Source organism: Calliphora vicina, chromosome 3 (genome assembly GCF_958450345.1).
Source record: "Calliphora vicina chromosome 3, idCalVici1.1, whole genome shotgun sequence".
Taxonomy (NCBI): Eukaryota; Metazoa; Arthropoda; class Insecta; order Diptera; family Calliphoridae; genus Calliphora; species Calliphora vicina.
Window position 1 is genome coordinate 1,748,936 of NC_088782.1, and position 21,656 is coordinate 1,770,591.

The 21,656-nt window shown below is 29.5% G+C and overlaps 3 protein-coding genes across 4 annotated transcripts; 1 reads left to right on the forward strand and 2 right to left on the reverse strand.

The window, feature by feature from the left end:
* Positions 1-504: 504 nt before the first annotated feature.
* Positions 505-2,711, forward strand: LOC135953947 (ras guanine nucleotide exchange factor R). Its single transcript, XM_065503983.1, has 2 exons — positions 505-637; positions 694-2,711. The coding sequence occupies exons 1-2, from the start codon at positions 611-613 to the stop codon at positions 2,197-2,199; spliced, it is 1,533 nt and encodes a 510-aa protein (XP_065360055.1). The 5' UTR covers positions 505-610; the 3' UTR covers positions 2,200-2,711.
* Positions 2,712-5,312: 2,601 nt separating this feature from the next.
* Pbgs (Porphobilinogen synthase) lies at positions 5,313-7,999 on the reverse strand. Its single transcript, XM_065503985.1, has one exon. It carries the CDS (start codon positions 7,667-7,669, stop codon positions 6,683-6,685), a length of 987 nt encoding a protein of 328 aa, XP_065360057.1. The 5' UTR covers positions 7,670-7,999; the 3' UTR covers positions 5,313-6,682.
* Positions 8,000-10,939: 2,940 nt separating this feature from the next.
* On the reverse strand, positions 10,940-20,965 carry Sms (spermine synthase). 2 transcript variants are annotated; one of them, XM_065505107.1, is made up of 4 exons: positions 20,547-20,965; positions 16,808-16,916; positions 12,419-12,541; positions 10,940-12,351 (listed from the first exon to the last, which is right to left on the reverse strand). In XM_065505107.1, exons 1-4 carry the CDS (start codon positions 20,826-20,828, stop codon positions 11,768-11,770), a joined length of 1,098 nt encoding a protein of 365 aa, XP_065361179.1. In that variant the 5' UTR covers positions 20,829-20,965; the 3' UTR covers positions 10,940-11,767. The 2 variants fall into 2 exon arrangements, with proteins under 2 accessions (XP_065361179.1, XP_065361180.1); XM_065505108.1 differs by lacking the exon at positions 16,808-16,916 and adding an exon at positions 17,828-17,939.
* Positions 20,966-21,656: the final 691 nt, after the last annotated feature.

Genomic DNA, 21,656 nt, shown 5'->3' on the forward strand with positions numbered 1-21,656 from the left:
GATAACGGTATTTCCGATAATTTCGGTAACGGTCTAAAATAGTATTATAGGGGTAATGCCCATTTAATTCTTATTATATTTCTTTTTTTAATAAAACATCCAAATAAGTGGATTTGAGGTGATGTTGTGTATTTTGGATATTATTCGCGCTCTATTTGAACAAGATTAAGTATTTATTGATTTTTTTTTAGTTTAACGGTTAACTTGAATTCAAAAAAGTAAAAATAAAGTGGCAACTTTAGAAATGGTTAAGGACTGTATAAATAAATGACAATGACTGTATAAAATAAACAGAGTTGCATTTTGACAGCAAAATGTTTTTATTTCTCACCCTTTGTTTTGTTCAACACATTCGTAGCCAGATGTTTATCAAAAATAGAAGAAAATTCTAAGGAAAATCCTCTTATACACATATGTATAAACCTCAAGAAAAGCGACATAAGGAAAATAACAGAAAAATAGAAAAGCCTTTTCTCTAATAATGAACATTATTTTTTGTGTTGCAGAACACACGACATTAGAACGGCTTGATTGAGAAGATTTTTGTTTAAGTAGATTTTTATACAAATTGTGTACAATTTATTGAGAAAATACTAGATAAACTAATGAAATGGCACAACAAGATGTTGTTAACAAGGTAAGTAAAATATTTAAATATTCAAAAAGATTTATAGTGAAAAAAACTTTCCATAGATTAAACAAAATGTACAAGAAAAATTTGCTGAATTAAAATCGGCCGTAATGATGCGTGAAAAATTGTTGCTACGACAACTCGAAGTGATAAATACGACAAGAAAACAACAATTGCAGTCCGGAAATCGTGAGAAGGATTCTGAATCTAGCATAGAATTTCTATGCGATAACGAACACGAGCTGCTGGCAGCCATACGCAACTTTGGACGCTATCAGTTGACCAACATAAATTTGGCTCTGCAAGATGTTTACTTGAAAAACGAGGACTACATTAAACCCTCTGATGATCATGAGACCTTGTTCAAGGGTCTAAATCAAAGTGGAGAGGAGGGCGAAGTGGGTGCAGAGGACTACGAGGGCAGGGAAAGCATCGTGGTTGACTTTTCACGCCACAAAAGTCTTATGGAACACAATGCCAAGCTTATGAATGAGAGCATTATCAATATAACACTAAAAGAAGCCAAGGAACTGATAAAGCAGGCTAAGCTGAAAAGAGAACAACCAGTACCACCTCTAAATTTAGAAGAATTGGATGATGAAGTTGAATCTTCTATTGCCGATGTGGTTTCTAGTTTGGAACATGGATCTCTAGAGCACTCCGAGCTGCTATCGAATAATAAATATTCGCAAACCCAACAACAATCAACAAAACAAAAAAGATTTAAACCAAAAATTACCATTAACAACTGCAACGGCACTATTAATTTAAGAAACATTGCATCTTTAACCATTAACTGCACTACCGAGGACAATGTGCAAGCCCAAATACCTGTGCGTTATCCAAATCAAGACGAAGAAGAAGAGGAGGAAGAGGCCTCATCCTCCACCAACAAAGCTAAATCCAAGTCAACACAAAAATCGAAAACCCTGTTTGAATCCTTGGTCTCGTCCAGTTCCAATACAGAGTGTACTTCACCATCATCCACCACAACTAGCAACACACCCAACAGTTTGTCAAATATTTCCAGTAACAATAGTTCGCGTTCACAATCTACCAAAAAGCCGAAATCTAAAAAATCTCACACCAAAACCGAAAAGCCCCAAAACATGGAGAATAAACCGCTTAAAAATCCCAATAACCCTGAGTCGCAAGACAATGTAGTAGAATCTTCCTCTTCGTCGATGGCTAATGAAGTTACATGTGATTTTTACAATCGTTTATTAAATGAAATAAAAAAGTCCATTAATCAACAGCAAAGAGTTCGCTCTAAATGCACTACAAGTTCTGCAAACTCACACGCCACCCAACAAAACGCCGATTCCTCAACCAGTTTCAATGATTATTTGGGAGAAGATGCACAGGGCAGACGTTTGGTTTTGAAAAATTTCGAAAATCTAAAAATCATTTTAGAAGCCCACAGCAGCGGTGATGAGGAATCATTTCATCCCGTACAGATTGAACAATGGCTGGCAGAGATTATATCGGACACCGATTTGGAACCCATGCAAAATACCGACATTTTAGAACATTCCAAAATATACAATGAAGAAACACAAGAAACTTAAATACTACTCTTCGAACGTAGCCCACAAAGTATTTTTTCATTTATTTTCGTTTTTTTTTAATATTTTATTTATATTTGTACTTAATTTTTAAGAATTTGTAATCATTTAAGACTGTCCTTCAAAAGTTCATTTCAATTGTATTGAATTTATTATCTCAGTATTTGCATTTTCGAATGAATTCGAATTCGAACAAAAAAGTGTTCTGTTTTATTTAAAATTTTATTTAATTGTGTATTTAACAATTTAAAGGGCAATTTTCGCTACCCTTTTACTCGAAATGATTCCTTAAAAGAACATCACTTTTAACAGTTTTTATTATAAAAATCTTATCAATTTTAAATTTCTTTAATTTATTTAAGAATATACAAATGTTTCACAAATCTTTTGTATTTTTATTTTAATATAAAACGATTTTTAATCATGTATGTACTTAAATTTCACTTAGATATTGTATACACTGTTCTAATGTTTGTACAAAATATAAAACTAATAAAATACAGAGTTAACAACAATTTATCGTTTTGTGTTTCAAGCGTAATTTTTTTTAAATCTTTTGGAATATTTAAATTTAGCAAAGTATCCAAATTCGTTTGGGTTATTCGTTTGAAAAGAAAAAATAAATGCTCTGCACTAATACAACAGCAATCACAAGAATTAAATTATATCATATTTTCTTTCCACCATATTTAATCATTTATATGCTAAATCTAAAAAATGGGGTTTAAATTTTCATTTAAAACTAATGCTGGCCATTTTAATTTACTGATATTATTTATTTTTCATTTACCTCTCAATTTGTTTTGGTCTGTAATTAGTTGATATAGTATTTTAAAGCAAACAGGTAAATATTCATATGTATTGTATATGATATTAATAACTTAAAACAAAAAATCCGCTTTTAACATTTAAATGATTCATTTACAAACAAATTAAATACAAACATATGTATGTATGTAGGTACATAAGAATGGCTACAACTCACGTACATACTATTTTGCAATTTTAATTCTAAAATAAAACTTTTTGACGTTTTCGTATACAACACAAACAAATTGTAAACTTTCCTTAAAGTATTTAATTAAAATTTTTTAAACAAACAAATGCTAATGAAATGCAAGACCTTTATACATACAATACGCGATTTGAAACAGAAAACAAAACGATTTTTTAACGATTCTAAAGAAAAAGTAGGTATGTACTTGATAAATGTGGAAATAAAAATCACGAAAAAGCTGCTTAAAATGTTGAATAATTCCCATTAAGGTAAAAAATAACCCAATAAACATACTCAGCCCAATTATGAATAAAAATTCCCCGGGAGTTTTTTCCCCTTTTTTCATTTTTCCTATTCAAATTCAATGGGAAAAAACTCCCGCGGAATTTTTTATTCATAATTGGGCTGACTGAAATATGAGCTATATTCGGCTTTGCCTAAATATAGCAAAACTATTTTTCCCGATCTTGACCCTTACATTGGATATCCATATTGTCTACATTAATGACTTAGTAATTCAGATATAGATAAAAAATAGGAAAAAAAATCGAGGTTGTCCTGGTTTTTTGCTTATATCTCAGACATTTGTGCGCCGATTTTCTCGATTTTAAATAGCAACCGAATCGGGTCTATATTGATGTTTGAATCATGTATGTAAGTTATTTGGGGGCTACTGAAAGTTGATTTCAACACACGGACGGACTTGACTCCGCTATCTATAACAATCCATTGGGGTCCCAAATGAAAATTACAAACGGAATGATAAACTTATCAGGCTGTCACAGATCGAAAGTGGAATTAATTCCGTATTTCGTTTCTTCAGAAAAAGTAAAACAAAAAGTTCTTTCGGAATGAAACCACTTTCAGTTTTCAAAGTCGAATTGATATTTCATTGTAAATATTTGTTTTTCTAACATTTTTTTTATCAATTTCTGTACCAAAAACTTCACTCATGGTGAAGGTTTTTATACCCTTCACCATGAGTGGAAAGAGTACGAACAAAGCTTGATTAACGTTGCGCCCCGGTGCCTAAACCATGGTTAGTACTCCGAGATAGTTCTAAAAAGGTGGCTTAAAATTTAAATTCCAATCAAAATGAAATGGCTTTAGCTAATAACCAGCGACGAATATGTCGCGTTACAAATTACGTGTTACAAATCATACCAAAGGTTTTAAAACAAGACAACTCCATTTTAAATTAAACAAATTTTCTTTAATACATTACATGTATTCCAATTCGCTGATTTTTTAAATTTTCAAGCGGCAGTCGAATACGAGTTCCATTTTTTGTTTCGTTCAGGATACCATGTTTATTTCTAATATATTGGAAACAACTAATCGACAAAACCTATAGATAATAAAAAAAAATTGTTTTCAGATATTTTTTTTTATTTCAAAGAATGTCGAGTTTGGGACCGTGAAAATGTCAATATGTAGGATTTTTAAATTTTTTCTTAATTTGAACCCCATTTTGAAGACATTTAGGGTGGTTTATCATTTTCGGAAGTGGGCCTATATGGGAGCTATGTTAAATTACTGACCAATCTACACAACATTTTTAAATATGATTTATTTTTATATAAAACTTATATGTGTCGATACCTATATAAATCAGACACTTACATATATATTTCTGGAGGCCATTCGAAATATAATGGGGACCAGTCGAAATAATGGACCGTTTATAACCAATTTCAGTTGGGACTTTTTTTTCCAAAAATTCAGAACATAAGCTATGTTAATTGAAATGTGTACTAGGTTATTCAAAGAATTCTAACGAAAATATTTTATTTAAAATGCTTTGTAGTTGTATTGCACTAGTGGTATGTATAGAGATTATTAAAAACATACAGTAACAAAACGAAATTATATTGCTAAAAATAAATTGCTGAAATAGCTCAAATATTTTTTAAACAATGCTCCAAACAAATTTACTTGATTTGATAACTTTCTAAAATCGCATAATGCACTAAAAAATACTTATTTGTTTGTATACAATAATTGGGCACTTGTAGATAAAAGTAACTGATTAGAGGTTTTAAATTATTTCTGCTTTCAGTTATACAAACTTATAACGATGACATGCAAATAAAAATAATATTGAAAAAAGATGACGAAATTTTGTTAATGGTTTTAATGTACATCAATACATACAGATATTTTATTATTGTCTATAGTTAATAGGGTATTCAATCGATTAACGGTTAACCGATTAATTTTGGACGGTTAACTGTTCGAATAATTTAAAATCGCCGATTTTCAAATAACAAATAAACCGATTAATTTGTGTCGATTAACCGATTAACCGAAATTCCTTTTTTTTTTGCACTGTAACATATTTTTTTGTTTTAATTCCAATACAAATGTGAAATTAAAATTACATATTTTTCGAACATCAAAGAAACATGTTTAGTGAGTATAACAACTGTATTTACATGTATTTGAAACTTTGTTTGTATTTACATGTATAGACGAAACTTTTTTTGAAAGGAGTCTTTTATCAGAACTTAACGAAAATATTAAAAGTATTCAAAATCTAAAACAATCCAAAAAGGACTCCAATGGTATAACGAAGGATTTTATATTCTTAGATAAAACTAAAAAAAAGAACTGCGATATTGGATATTCTTTATCATGCTTTCAATTTCTCCAACATCTACAATCAGCGAGAGAGTTTTTTCAAAGTCAAGTTTTATTAATTCTAAAGAAAAAAAATCGTTTAAAAGGAAAACATTTAAATTATATTTTGTTTAAAAGATCATTTCAGAAGATCTCACTAAAATCCTAAAAAAACTCACAGGTGTATACGAAAAGGATTTTAAATACCATATTTGCTATTATTTTTGGTTGAATTGTTATGTTTTGTTTGTTTTTTGTTTTTGTACACAAAATTCGTGGTTGTATTTTCAATTTAAAATAGAAATTATTCGGTTAATCGAATAATTTGAAATTAACCGATTATTAACCGAATAAATCTAAACCCCGATTAATTATTTGATCGATTAACCGATTAAATCAGAAACCCGATTAATTGAATACCCTAATAGTTAATGGTCTAAAAAAAAATAAATTGCATAATAAAATTAAGTTGTAAGTCGTGTTGTTTGTTGAAAAAAGTTAAAGTTTTAAAATAGGATTTGAATTCGAGTTTTTATCTTTTAACAAAATTTCTTATAATTTTATAGAAATTGTAACCATTATTGTATAAAATATATGAGTCTTTCAGCTAGAAAAGCATATAATTTGTATTGCACTCTACATACATTTTATATGGTGGAAATTTGTTAATGGCATACTTTTATTTCGAGCTTATTTAAATTTCCCGCTATGTATCATTATTACTTTTTGAATAAAAAACTTTAACTTTTTTCTTAAAATTTAAAATGATTTGTATCTGTTAGTTCAAGGAACTTAATTAACTTAATAAGTACACTTAATTTAAATTGAATTAACCACTTCCTCCTAGTCCTCTTTCACCTACACCATCCATCATTTCTCTTCTTCCAAAATGTCCAATATTTGAGGAGTAAAATAGGTGATTATGCAATCGGCACCAGCACGACGGAAACCTTTCATTGACTCCATTAAAGCCTGCTTCAAGTCAAAAGCACCATGTTCAGCAGCATAATACAACATAGAGTATTCACCAGAAACTTGATACACATACAGCGGATGATTGGGATAAGTGTCTTTAGTTTGTCTCAAAATGTCCAAATAAGGCATGCCTGGCTTGACCATTAACATATCGGCGCCCTCTACAACATCACGTTGTACGGCACGCATAGCCAAACCCTTAGACCCACTGGGCAGTTGATAACACCTGCGATCGCCAAATGCGGGAGCTGACTGGGCGGCATCTCTGAAGGGTCCGTAAAAGTTTGAAGCGAATTTCGCCGAGTAGGAGAGCAAAGAAACACGGTTTTCCAAATTGTTTTCAATGAGACCTTCTTTAATCGCTTTTATGCGATTGTCCATCATATCGGAGGGAGCCACAATATGGGCTCCAGCTTTGCCATATGCTACAGCGACCTCTGCTAAACGTTTAATGCTTTCGGCATTCTTCAAGCCGCCTTCATTTAAAATGCCGCAGTGGCCATGAGACATGTAGGGACACAGACAAACATCACAGGCTATTAACAGATTGGGAAACCACTGTCTAAGTAAAGGTAAAGCCTTGACAACCGGGTTTGCATTAGAATCGGCATGTGTAGCATTTTCGTCTTTCATTGCGCAATCGACTACGCCAAATAGTAAGACAGAACTTAGGCCCTTAGCAACCAAAGGTGTCAAATGATCTCTCAGTACATTTACACCCATTCTAGCCTGGCCGGGCATACTGGCAATGGGCTGGAAACTGTCATCATCGCATACCAAAAACACTGGATACATTAAATTGTGGGGTGTAATCTCACAACCGGATTCCTGCAGCATACGCAAAGTAGGATGATGTATACCACTGTGTAATTTCTTATCCATTTTGCAGGTATTTCTTTAGTTATAATAAAATAATATATTTTTTTAGCAAAAAATTAAGTGAACTTCCAGCAAAGTTTTAATTCAGTTTTATTTTTTTAAATATTGATTAAGTAATAAAAATTTGATTTCAGTTTTTTCTTATTTGTATTTGTTGTTTTTGGATTTTGTGCACTTTTACGCTTGTTGGACTCTTTACTCCACACACCCGTCGTTATATCAACATTTATGTTTTCGCGTGTTTTTAATGAATTTCTTTCCGTCCTCTAGCCGCGTTGGTCTATTGAATACTTGAGTTTTATTTCGTATATTTTACTCTTACAAAGTTTGTTTCTTGAATGAATGCGTGTTGGTTGCCAGTGTTTGTATTAAAATGATTAAATATACAATATTCCCACCACCTGTCTGCTCTTCATTCGTCAGAGACTTTCCCTCAAGGCGAATTCATACAAGGTGGTGGTAGTTCTACAAAAACAACAAATGGTCTTAACAAATGTCAAAAAACAGAAATTAAAAATTAAAGAAATATGTATTAAAACTAAATATAGTGTAGATAATTGAATAGTTAGGGCTTTACTTATTTATGCAAAATATAAATATTTTGTTAATTTGCTTAGAATATATAGATATTGAAGTATAATAACAAGCTTTGACAGATGTTAGAACCAAACAAGCGAAAAAAGAGTAATCAGCTGATTGACTGACTTCACCTTGTATAAATTCGCCTTGGTCTCATAGATACAGAAGTGAGTGTATTTGGAAAGGTTGTCGATGTAGTTGTGAGTAAGCACTGCACGTTGTATTTGGTAAGTGGTGAATTTGAAACATTCACCCTATTTAGTGATATGGGTGGCTAATAGGTTATACCTAGACTTTTGAAACATGCTACAGTTAGTGCGGGCGTCATTACTAATTCTTACTGATGGTTCTGATTGCAATGTCATTTTTCTAATTGTAGACTTTTTGAACTTATGTACTAAGATGAATCCAACTTTATTATGAAACCCTGGTAAACTTTTATAAAAATACCATAAGAAATTACGACTACCTACAATATGTACTGTGAAATCAAAAACCATCAAAAATTAGACCGTATATTTATAATACAGCGATTACGACGTGGAATTCGCGTATAATTTTTGTTGTAACGGCATTGTAACAAGATAGGGGAGACGATTTTTGGTGTTATCATGTCGATTTTATTATTCCTCTGTTAACGTTGGATATTCGATAGTCTATTCAGGCAGAAATTAAAATTATGTATTCACAAATATTGTTTACCTCTACAATAATATAAATACAAGTTCACGACTCTTCCAACAATTATGTACCACTAAATTGAAAATGCCAAGTTGTTACGGTTCGGTTGGACTGGCGAGGTTTCCCACTAGCTCTTGGCATGTATTGACCTCAGGGAGGTCCCAACCCTCTCACCAGCCGCTAATCCGCACAGTAAACAAAAAAATGAAAAACTAAATAGAACAAAACTGACACTGACAAACTACACCACATGAAGAATTCTCAGAGACAAGCTGTTCGTCTCTCTATTGCCCTCCCTACCATGTCGTAGGCGCATCCGCTCAAAAGTTCCTACGACCCAAATAATTTCTAATTTCGCAACAAAGTGTACAAAAATCGTATACTATTACAAAACATGAAATTTGTCGTTCAAACTGCTTTCATTACAATTTTCTAAATTGCATAAAATATTCCCTCCATTCACAGAATTCCATCCCGATACGCATTTCGCTTCTTCAGAAAAAGTAAACAGAACATTCTTTTGAAATGAGTTTTTTAAGTTTTGGAATCAGAGCTTCGAATTATATTGTATAATAAAATTTTAGCTTAATTCAGAATTATAAATGCCAGCAATTCATTCCATACAATTATTCCCTACACAACAAATGCCTTTAGCTTCCTTCACCATGAGTGGCAAGGATATACTATATAAGTTTGTCATAAGGATATACTATATAAGATATACTATATACATAGGATATACTATATAAGAAATTAAGCTTATATGGAACCGAGTGAGTGGGAAACCACAAGTGTGGGCTTTTTGGTACTTTTTATATATTCTAATGGTACTTTTGGAATTTTCTGTAATATGCACATAGAAATATAAAATTAGGCGTATATTGTCCCAAGTCAGTGAAAATTCAAGGGCATACTTCATGGTACTTTTTCTTTATTCTCATGGGTACTTTTTTTAATTTTCTATAATAATGGACCTATAAACATAAAATTAAGCATATATGGTTCTATGTGAGTGAGAATTCAAAGTTGTACTTTATATTTATTCGAATGGTACTTTTTCTATTTTCATCACCAATAAACTTAGAAACATTATGCTAAGTTTATATGGACCCGAATCTACAAGTAGTGACATTATGGAACTTTTTCTTTATTCTAACGGTAATTTTTGAATTTTCTACAATAATATAATTAGATATATGAAATGTAGCATATATGGAGCTGAGTAATTAAAAGTTTTACATTTTCGTGTTAAGATGTTTCGTGCTACATAAGTAACACATTTTTTAATTGTACATTGTTATACTTTTATTTTAATATCAAAATATATGCTAACGAAGTAGCGGGTAATATGCTAGTCATTTATAAAATTAATTGAAAAAAATTTACTTACCCCCACTAACACGAAGTCTGGTTATGCCTTAACTAATAGTTATACTGTCGGTTAAAATTATTTTTGTATGAAAATTGTCAATATAACTATTAGTTAAAACATAACCAGACTTCGCGTTACTGGGGGTTAAGCGTATTTTTAATAGATTTGAATTGAATAAAAATTTAATCATAGAATACATTTTATAAAGCTATTTTGTAATGGATTTGAATTACAGGAAACTTGAATGATTCAATAAGGAATTAATTATATATCGAATGAATTCACAAATCAATGAATTCAGGGCGGTTATTGCGTAACTCAATCCGAAAACGGAAATGTTCGAAAATGTGTGTTAAATACATTGTAATTCGAAACGATTTCCTTTCGAATCGAATTATGGAGTAACCCCCCAGTACGTTTGAATTACTAAGGAAATAAGATTAATTCGGGAATATATTTAATTAAATTTGATTTTGAATATTTAATTAAGAATTAATTCTTTCTAACCTTTCAGTGTAATATATAGAGTATATTAAAGAAAGGAAAGAAACTTATATGTATTTTGAATCAACATAGTAGTTTTTAAATCTTATCTTATTAAATCCCACAACACTCAACAATTCAAAAATTATATACTATAATTTATGTTTTTGCGTACGACTATTTTATTTATTTAATTATTGTATTGTATTCTTAAATATTGTTTCAAAATTTTTATGATGACTTAAAAGCGATTAAAACACAGTAAGTTTAAAAAGTAAATTTAATTTGTTATTTTTCCACTAACAGGAACACAGAAAACTAATAATTAATAATAATATGGTAAGTACACACAGCTAACGAAACAAACAAAAAAAAAAAAAATAATATGTATAAATAAATTGCATTGCAACCAAAAAAATATAAATTAATATTAACAATTCCTTGCTTTTATTATTATTGTTTTCTCTTACTTTATAAAAGTTTCTTTAATTTTTAACTAAAGGAACTAAAACCTAAAACAAAATTTAAATTGTTATTTTTGAAAACTAAACAGGACACAATTTTATGCGTTTAAACACTTTTTTTATGAAAATAAGGGAAGGGGGAGGCTGGAATTGAGAATAAAACCTAAGTTAACTAAATGCTAACTTAAAATAATTAAATGTTGGTCTTAAATATTTGGTATGGTTGTTCTTATTGTTCAAATGAATCGTATAAGTAATACAAAATGAAGAAGTAGAGGCGGCAAGTTGTAATTCCCGAATACAATGTGACTAAGATACCGATGTGTGATACAGAAAACGTTTGTTGGAAGTTTGATGGAAATTCAAAAGACAAGATACGTATTCTCTTGAAAAGCTCTTGGGGTGGATGATACGTTCGTGTGCAAAGGAAGCCTTTTTCATTGGTAAATAATATTCTTGTTGTTGTTTTTGATGTAAGTTTAGTCGTCGCTGCATGTAAGCTCTTGTTACACCATTACCTCGTCAAGCCAAGGAAACTTGATAGAAAAGCCATTCTTCCATAAACGAGGGCACAAATGCCTTGGAGGTGGTAAACTTAACTTTCGGTTTCAATAGGCCCAGTTGCTCTTCAAACAACTCCAACGACTCCAAACAGCTGGTACCATTGCCATGGGTTAAATATTTACCATCTGGCTTAAGGATTTTAAACGAATGCTCTAAAATTGTGCGTATAAAATCCCAACATTCACCAATGGGGGCACCAGATATGGGTATATCGGTTAAATCACCAAATACATAATCGAATTTGCGACCCTCGCCAATGAATTTTTTCATGTATTCAACACAATCGCCGACAATAATCTCGTAGTTGTCGCCCTTGCGTTTCTCCAAAACATCACCACAAATACTGTTTAAATACTTGTTGCAGGCCTGCATCACCAACTCATCGATTTCAAGCATAACAACAAATTTTGGTTTCTCTTTGAGCAGCTCGTAGAGGAGTGCTCCATCGCCACCTCCCAAAATACAGATTTCCTTGCCTTCGTAATTTTCAACGCCACGACCCATTAAAGTTTCGGTGTAAATTAAATCGGATTCAGCAATGTCTAGAAAAGAATAGCAAACAGAAATGTAATAATAAACTATGTACACCACACTGGTATTCATACTTACTTTGCAACTCATCCAATATCAACATATTGCCCAAGGTTTTCGAGTGCAGGATTTGTATTTTTTGGAATGGTGAACGTGCCTCATAAACCAACGCATCAATATCGTATTCAATAATACGTTCATCTATAAATACGCGAAAGAGTGTTAATGTATCAACAAAAATTTGTATTTTATTATAATTTTTCATTTCGTTTGCATATGATAATATATAACTATAGTTATATGTATTTATGTATATTGCTTACATTAAGTTTGCATTTAGGTATGAATTTTAATTTTTAAAATGCATGGATGTAAATGATGATGACAGATTAGTATAATACATTGAGAACAATTAAATTGTGCGCACTAACTATTACATGTTTGTAGTATGTACAGAGGTACATATCTACTATCTTTTATTTTTACATTTTTTTTTTTTTGTTAAACCATCACAAACACTTGAATAAGAATTAGAATTACACTTACATATACATGAGCTGGCAATTTAATATACTTAAGGATATTAAAATATAAAAACGTAACAACAAAAAACCATCCGCCACTTAATTTATTAAAAGAAATACATACATGTTTTAAAGGATACGAGCTATTTAAATATGCATGCTTTGCAAATAACAAAAAGTAGAGAAAATGTACAAACAAAAATATGTATAATGAAATATAGCGTGACAATGATAAAATTGTGTTTGTACATATTTAAAGGCAAGACAAATTAAGTATTGTATTAAAAACAAACAGAAAAACTAAGATGAACTGCATAATTTTAATAGTGTATCATGATGTTGAAATAAGTTGTCCCTTTATGTAAAACAAGCCAAATTTTAAATACACAACTTATTTTGATAGAACAATTTAATTTTATTAACCCGCAAGAGTGCCTCAAGGCATGCATTACAAAACACCAATTATCTCAAAAAGTAATTACATTTTTTTTTAAATTGAACTGTGACTTTAGTTACAGATTTGTTATCATTTCCCTCGAAGGTCGAAATGCATTCTGACTTTTAGTGTTTGTTCTGTCAGCTGTTTTGTGAGTGATGTCATAATTTTAGCACGTGAAATTTAGTGTGTAATTTTTTTTTTTTAATCAAAGTTTTACTAACTTTTAGTCGCCCGATCTATTCGAAATATTTTTTTTATTAGTTTTTGAATAAAATCGTATCATAATTATTGTTTTTTACACCTAAACCGACAACAATGCCCTGAGGCACTCTTCACCTTTTTGCATCGGTTCCTAAACTTAATTTGCAAATTAGTTTCTGATGGCTGTTCTGAGTTTATTGGGTCATAATTACCCTAAAAAAATTATTCGACAACTTTTTTTAGCTTTTTAAAGTTTGCGGGTTAGAGGGTTAATATGATTAATACCAGAAAGTAAATGATGTAAATGAATTTCGACACCAAAAATATTGTAAATCGACAAAAGATATGCATTGTTTCTTATTATTTCAATATTTTTAATAATTTATTGTTCAAATTGTAGCAAATTGTTATATTTGTTTAAAAATTATCGAATTTGTTTAAAAACAAGTAAGAGAGCTATATTCGGCTGCGCCGAATCTTATATAACCTTCACCAAATTATACTTTAAAATAAAAATTTTAAATGTTTTTAAAAATAAAAAAAAATATTTTTAAACTGTTTTTTAATTTATTTATACATTTTTTTTTAAGTTATAGTGAAAATTTTTTTTAAATTTATTATTGAAAAAAATTGTATGACAAACAATTTTTTTGGTGAAAAATATTTTTCCCGATTTTGACCCATTGTATGTCCGACTTACTATCGCGCTATATACGTCGTTGCAAAGGTCTTTGAAATATCTATCATTATCTAGGTTTTTTCCTTATATCTAAGCCATTTGTGGGCCGATTTTCTCTATTTTAAATAGCAACCGAACCGGGTCCATTGCGGATATATTGATGTATGAATCATGTATAGAAAGGTCCTAACTCGTTTTTTTTTAAGTCGAGATTTTTTGGCTAAATATGATATATGAGCGGACCATTTAACGATATGAACGAAAATCTGGTCTTACAAAAAAAAACGAGTTTGGGCCTTTCTATATTAAGGTAACGATATATAAGTTTGTCATTCCTTTTGTAATTTCTACATTTTTCATTTGCGACCCCACAAAGTATATATGTATATTCTGTATCGTTATAGATAGTGGAGCCGATATAGCCACGTCTGTATGTTGAAATCTACTTTCCTTAGCCCACAAATAACTTACTTACATATCTACACAGAAAAAACTAAAATGTGAATTCAATTACGAAAATCACATTTTCAATTACTTTTTTTATTAAAGTTCAACCAATGTAAAAAATTGTTATTCAATTACTAAAGTTGTTTGAAACTTTAGAAAAATATTCAATAATAAGTGTAATCATATGGATTAATCTAGTAATTGATTATAGCCAACAAAATCTATTAATATTTTAATCAAAAATTGGAAAAACGTAATTGATAGTGGTCAAAAATCAACTACGATTTTGCATTCTAATAAAATTGATTTTTATTAATTAAAATAAGATTTATATTAAATGTGAAATGATTTTCATCTATAGGTACAATTTCTTTATCATGTAATTTACATCCATACATGCACGCATACATATGTATGTATTACTAATGCATTATCTGAAATAGGTGAATTTTAAATTATTTTCTATTTTGCCTTGGATTCGAATGAACTTTAGCGAAAAGTAAAATTTCAGCAATACCGTTCACACCAAAAAATTTTGTTTTTAAGTAAAATATTTATTGATTGAATTATCAAAGTAATTAAAACCAATTTTAATTTTTTATAAATCGATTAATTGAAATACTTTTTTCTGTGTAATGATAGAAATTTCAAAGACCTTTGCAACGACGCACAGTGGCGCCATTTGATTTTTTCCTTGCAAAAATCATAACTTTTGAAACAAATGAGACAATCAAAAAATTTAAAAGGCATATGATAGATAATTGATCAGCCTATGAAATGAATATTTGAAAAGGGTTCTACGCTTTTCAGGTGCCTACTTATGGGTTAGCAAAGTTGAAATTTTGTGGAAAAATCAATTTTATTGGGAAGTAAAATAAGATGTTTTTATGATTTAAAATTATTCCAGAAAAGAGTAAAAAAAAAATTTCTGTTGGTTTTTCACGGTGATGTCATTTTTGAAACCATGTCTTTTTTCAAAATTTTACCTCTAGCAAAAAAATGGGGCAAGAACGGGCAGCTGGAAATTTTTGCATTAGGTAATGGAATAATCAAAGAACTTATTTTGAAAATATGGCAAATATAGAAATTGATAGTTTTTTTTTATTTTCCATCAAAGTTGAGAAATATTGAAAAAATGGATAGTTGGTAAATATCGATTTACCTGGACAAATACAAAGAAAATAGTACAATTTTGTTTATTCTTTTCTTAATAAATAGATCTATCAAAAGAATCAAAAATAATGACGATCCGTTTCATAGTTTTCTGAAAATCAGTCAAGTTTGTAGGGCTATATCTTCTGAACCAAAAATCTGATTGTTATAAGAGTAGCATATTTGAAATCGTTGGACAATTTACTGTAAAATAGGTGTGTTCAATATTTTTTAGGGGCACATGAAATTTTTGATTTTTGCAACATCACTTGTTCTACGGGCGCCACTGTGCGCTATAGTAAGTCGGACATACAATGGTTCAAAATCGGGAAAATTATTTATAACCCGATTTTTTTTTCACCAAAAATCATAAATATCATAATAAATAAATCAGAAATGAAAAACAAAAAAAAAATTGTTGATTCTCGGCAGAATACCCGATATATTGATGGATCGTATGTTATTTGGGGGCTTCGAAAAAATGAGTTCAAGATAAAGACGTATATCGTTAAATCAATTTTCCTGAATTTAGAAAATATAATTCGCTCATTGTGATAGGTATAAAAACGTCTATTTTAAACTTATTCACCAAAATTTAAGTCTGTTTTTGACAAACATAATTTGATAAAAATTGTGTATAAAGCGACAGATTCAAAGCAGTCTTATAAATAAAGCTATAAAAGGATCTTGAGAAATTTTAAAACCAAAATTATGTACAAAACAAAATAAGAACAAATAATAATAGTGTAAATTGAAATTTAACAAAAACATAGAATTATTATACACAATTAAATAAAATAATAAACATTAAATATTGTTTAAAGAAGAAATGATTTTAGGCACCAAAAAAGCGTGATATAAAAATTGTTTAGAGTGAATATAATAAGCAAAAAGAAAACATAATAAAATCGAATTTAAAATAAAATAAATATCTTTATGTATAAAAAAGTTAGTATTAAGGGTAGATAGGTTTATAGTTGAAAACACAAATAAATAATAAAGGAATAGTTAAATGTATTTATTACCTGAAGATGGGAAATATCTAGCAACATCACCACGTTTCAAAGTGGGCAATACTTGTCCAGAATGTACTTTCAATTTCTTGGCAATGTTATTTTCAAGACGTTTTGATGACTATATTTTTTTATTTGATTTGATTTTTATTTTTGTTCGATAATAATGTATTGACAATTTAAACAAATTTCAATCATTCAATCAATCAAATATCAATAATTGGTGGTGGTAGTGGCGTGGTGGTGGTTTAAGTGGCAACATGATTTGAATATTTTGTGAACAACAGCGATTATAAAATAGAAGAGATTGTTTAAATGTTGATATGAAATAAAATTAAATAAAAAAATTATGTTAAAATCGATTAAATAAATTTTACAGATTTTCTTTTGCTGTTACAAAATAAAAACATAAAATTTCAATAAATTTATAGAGAATTTTATAAATACTGAAAATGATTTAATAGACAGGAAATGGTTAAACTGAGAGAAGTGTAATTATCAAGTAAATATTTAAATAAAGACTAAAAGCATGCTTAAAATATGAACAAAAAGCACTTTTCTTTAAAAAAAAGTGTACACATAACAAAAAAAAAATCAGGATTATAAAATTGAAGTACATACTAACATTTTGTTACAACGGTTTTTTTTCATTGAATACAATTCCAATTTGTTTGTTGTTTAATTTTAGTTTCGAATGAATCAACTACAAATACGAGACCAATACAAGGGGAAGTAATATTGAAAGCTTAAGTTTAGGTGTTTTACTTTAAAGGTTGATAAATAAATATGTAACTAGCAATATGTTTCATATATTTAAATAAAACTATAAACAATTTCAATAGAATTTTTGTTGAATAAAATGGATTTTTGTAAATTCGGATGTCTTGTTCTCTTTCAATATAAAAAAAAAACATTTAAGAGGTTTCTGTTGGGTTGATTTATTTTTTCAGAATGAGCAAATGAACGAACAGTTGAACTAGATGACGTTTGTTGTGGTTTCAGTTAAAGAATAGAATAGAAATTATTGCTAACCTGAACTAGTCATGTAAATATCAATATATCCACCACGTTTAATAGGCGGCAAATATTTGGAACGATCTGAATTTAATTTTTGTTGCAATATTAATTCCAATGCACGCATGGTCTGCAATAGTACAGTATTTAGACACACACATCATCATCAACAACAACAATAACATAATCATTATTATTTAATTATTTAACTAGTTAACGATTAAATTAAAAAAAAAGAAAACTAAATTTGAATTCAGAAACAAAAGATTGTAATAAACAAAAACAAACAAAATAAAATGCAAAATCAAACACTAGTATGATCATGATTAAGACAATTAAATATTTCATTTATTATTTCAGCATATAATGAGCGTTGTATGTGTTGTTTTGTTGTGAAAACAAGTGAAATTTCATTTCGCATATATTCCTATGTATGTATGTTTTATTGTGTATTGAAATAACACACAAAAGTTCATTATACTTAAATTTATATACGATTTATTCTAAATTTTTTTAGATGACCACCAGCAATAGTTGTATGTACAATTAGTGGCGGAAGAGCACCATCATGTGTATTTAGCTTAAATTCAAAATATGATTTCTAATTTTATATTATGTTTTTGCTTTCATTTCATTCCGTTTGATTATATTTGAATTGTTAAACTACTTAATGTGGTGTCATCTGTTGCCTGTTTATAAAATGGGAATAAGCTGATTTTTGCCAAAAATATTTAATGTTTCAAACAAATATTTATAATATTTTAGTATAAACTGAAAGTCTTTTGTTTGTTTTAATAAATAAGGAAAAAAACACACAAATCAGATGCATATTAATAGCACGGCAAACTTATTGTTCAGATTCAAGGTTGCATACTAAAACATTTTCGATTTAAACAGTCTCTTCGTTAGTGCGCTAGTTTCAGGGGGGTTAATCCCTAATTCGATTCGAAAGGAAATCTTTTCGAATTACAATGTATTTAGCACACATTTTCGGATTGAGTTACGCAGTAACCGCCTAGGATTTATTGTATTGTATTTTGTATTCCGAAGTTAGTAAAAACTAACGAACAAGATTTATAAAAATTTTTAATTTTCATATGTTGTAAGTTTTTTTATAGACAAAAACTTAAATTTGCCAATAATGAAAAATTTTAAAAATAAATTATATGTAGAGTTTAGTAACGGCCTTAAAAATATATTGTAGATGAATTTAATACTTCTTATAAATAAGTGAATTGAACAGCTTTTTCTCTGTAGAAAACTTTTGTTTTCTAAGATAGAATATAGTCCCTAGTTATTCAAAAGTATTGTATTCAAATCTTAATTTTCATAAAAAGTGGATTGCACATTTGATCACAAAGCTAATGATATGAGGAAATAAAGAAATGAGCGAGAATCTTTAAAAATGAATTTAAATGACTTGTACATCTTTAGTGTTTCGATACAGATTTGGATGATTTCGAAAAGATATAATTTTTTTTTCTTAACTCTATATACCTATATATTATATTTTTAATAAAAAAAAACGAGCTAGTGGTAAGTAAGCAATTTATGGGTCATGACTGTATCTGGTGAATTGATACCACGAGAGGGAAGGTTATCGGAAAATTATTGCAACTCACGGATAGACGGTTATGGCTAAACACGTATAGTGGAAGCGTACATACATATGTGTCGCATGTTACTTCTCTCATAAAATATACAAAAAGCCGGCCGGCTTTTTTCTCTAGGTTTTTATCAAAATAATCTTTGGAAATAAACAAATACTTTTTTTTTTTCAAAAATCATTAAGCCATTGAACTTGAATACAAACGAGTATACCTATAAAATAATATAAAAAACCCCGTAGTTTGTATTTTCCAGGGCGATTTATTTTCATTAAAGTTTGTGAATATATTAAGATTTCTATGAGGGATATAGTACATAAAATATCTGCTATAAGATAAAAACAAGATTACTAATAAAACTTTAATTTCTGAAGAAAAAAATAATGGAATAAACTTTAATTTCAGAAGAGCAGATAAGGATGGAAAACTATGACAATTTCACTTGTATACTAAACTTGACATGGAGGGAAATAAAAGTTATCCAAAAATATTAAAAGCACTACAAAATTTAAAATGTATAAGAAACAAATGTTTAGAAGGCTAAAAACAAAAATAAATAATGAAAAACCATTTAGAGCACATGTGTGTCTTATAAAAATAATAAGAAACACAAACAAAATATATGACCGGCAAGTGAAAAAAAGAGAGAATAAAACAAACACAACACGCCAAGAACAGCAGCAACAACAACAGCAATACGAAATGATATAATACTCCCCAGTTAAAGGCAAAAAGCACAATAATGGTGTAAATGTTTTTGAGAGCACCCCATGTGCATATAATATGAAATGGTTGGCTGATGGTTGGTGTCTTAACAATAATGAACTTGACACCCTTTGGAGGACCACGCTAACCCCCTCAGGCACACCAGTAAAACTTCTCCTACCACCCCCTTGCTCAAGAGTAAAGGAAAACAGCAAGGTTAACCAAACACAAAAGTATGGAGGAAAATGCTCAGACAAACGCAAGAGGAAAAGAAAAAAATCAATTTTTGATAATGAAAACTTAAATGAAACTTAAGTTTCTTAAATTAAAATAACTATACATGCTTTGCTAAAATAATAAAAAGTAATTAAATAAAAATTATAAACTAATAAAAACTAAATTAAATACAAAAATAAACTTCTTACATCAAACGACATCAATTGTTCTTTGCCTTCTTCCAAATAATATTCCACATTGATGGTTACCAAACCTTGGGAAAATATACGCAATGTCACAAATGTTTCCTTATTTTCAGCCAAAACGGCAAAGTAACCATCATCCATGGGCATTTGATAGGACATTTCCAACTGGGGGAAGATGTGCTCCAATTCATGGCGTAATACTTTCGCTATTTCCTGGCGTTCCTTGGCATCTCCAGTACGTTCTTTGTCGACGGTGAAATCGAATAATATTGTTTGTGCGGCCATAATAACTTTGTTATTTCACTTCAGCTAATCACTTAAAGAAATTAGTTTTCCAAATAAAAATTTCAATTCTTTCTAATTATATTCCCAAAAAAAGAAAATAAATTAAAAATGTAGCACACACAACAGACAACCGCAGTGTAATAGTGCAAAAATTTAACTGGGCAATGTGCTGAAAGTGCTGAAAGTATTTTTCAGTACTCATCCCCGGGTAACGTTTTTGTATGCCCAAAACTCCTCAACAACATTTTATTCTTGCCAAATATGAAGTAGGCTTTATATATATATATAGTGGACCAATTATGGACCTATTATCATAAATGCTGTAGTGTAATTTTTATTTATATGAAACTTAAATGAACCAAATTTAATTTCATTACTAAACACTTTAAGAGAACTTTTCGCTTCAAAGTATTTTTTTGTGGAAGTGATCTTTATATGAAAACGCAATAATTCAAAATTTTTGTTTTTTTGACTTAATCCAATTCTACACATTAAAATCTATATCTATATGTATATCCATAATGAAATTATGATGCGAAATTTATACAAATATAAACCTATTTTTTGAAGTAGTGTAATTATTCAGCTAGTTTATGGGCAAATGGAAATATTATTCAGCAAAGTCGATTTTAGACAGAGTTTATAACCATTAACATTTGCCAAGTCTCGGAAATTTTGCAAACCCATGAATCGGGTAATAAGCCGTCGACAAATCAGCATTAAGAGCTGAATCTCTGCTAAAAATTAAGTTCCAAGTGGCGCTAATGAACTAGATCTCAAATTATAGGTTATATATTATTAGAGAGGTCTTTAAAATATCTTCCATTT

Bases quoted from the DNA above. Each gene is read 5' to 3' on its own strand.
- LOC135953947 (XM_065503983.1), top strand. From the start codon at position 611: ATGGCACAACAAGATGTTGTTAACAAG. The intron at 638-693 runs GTAAGTAAAATA...AACTTTCCATAG, and splicing joins AACAAGATGTTGTTAACAAG to ATTAAACAAAATGTACAAGA.
- Pbgs (XM_065503985.1), bottom strand. From the start codon at position 7,669: ATGGATAAGAAATTACACAGTGGTATACATCATCCTACTTTGCGTATG.
- Sms (XM_065505108.1), bottom strand. From the start codon at position 20,828: ATGGCCGCACAAACAATATTATTCGATTTCACCGTCGACAAAGAACGT. The intron at 17,940-20,546 runs GTAAGAAGTTTA...GTACTATTGCAG, and splicing joins AACAATTGATGTCGTTTGAT to ACCATGCGTGCATTGGAATT. The intron at 12,542-17,827 runs GTTAGCAATAAT...GCGTATTTATAG, and splicing joins TATTTACATGACTAGTTCAG to ATGAACGTATTATTGAATAC.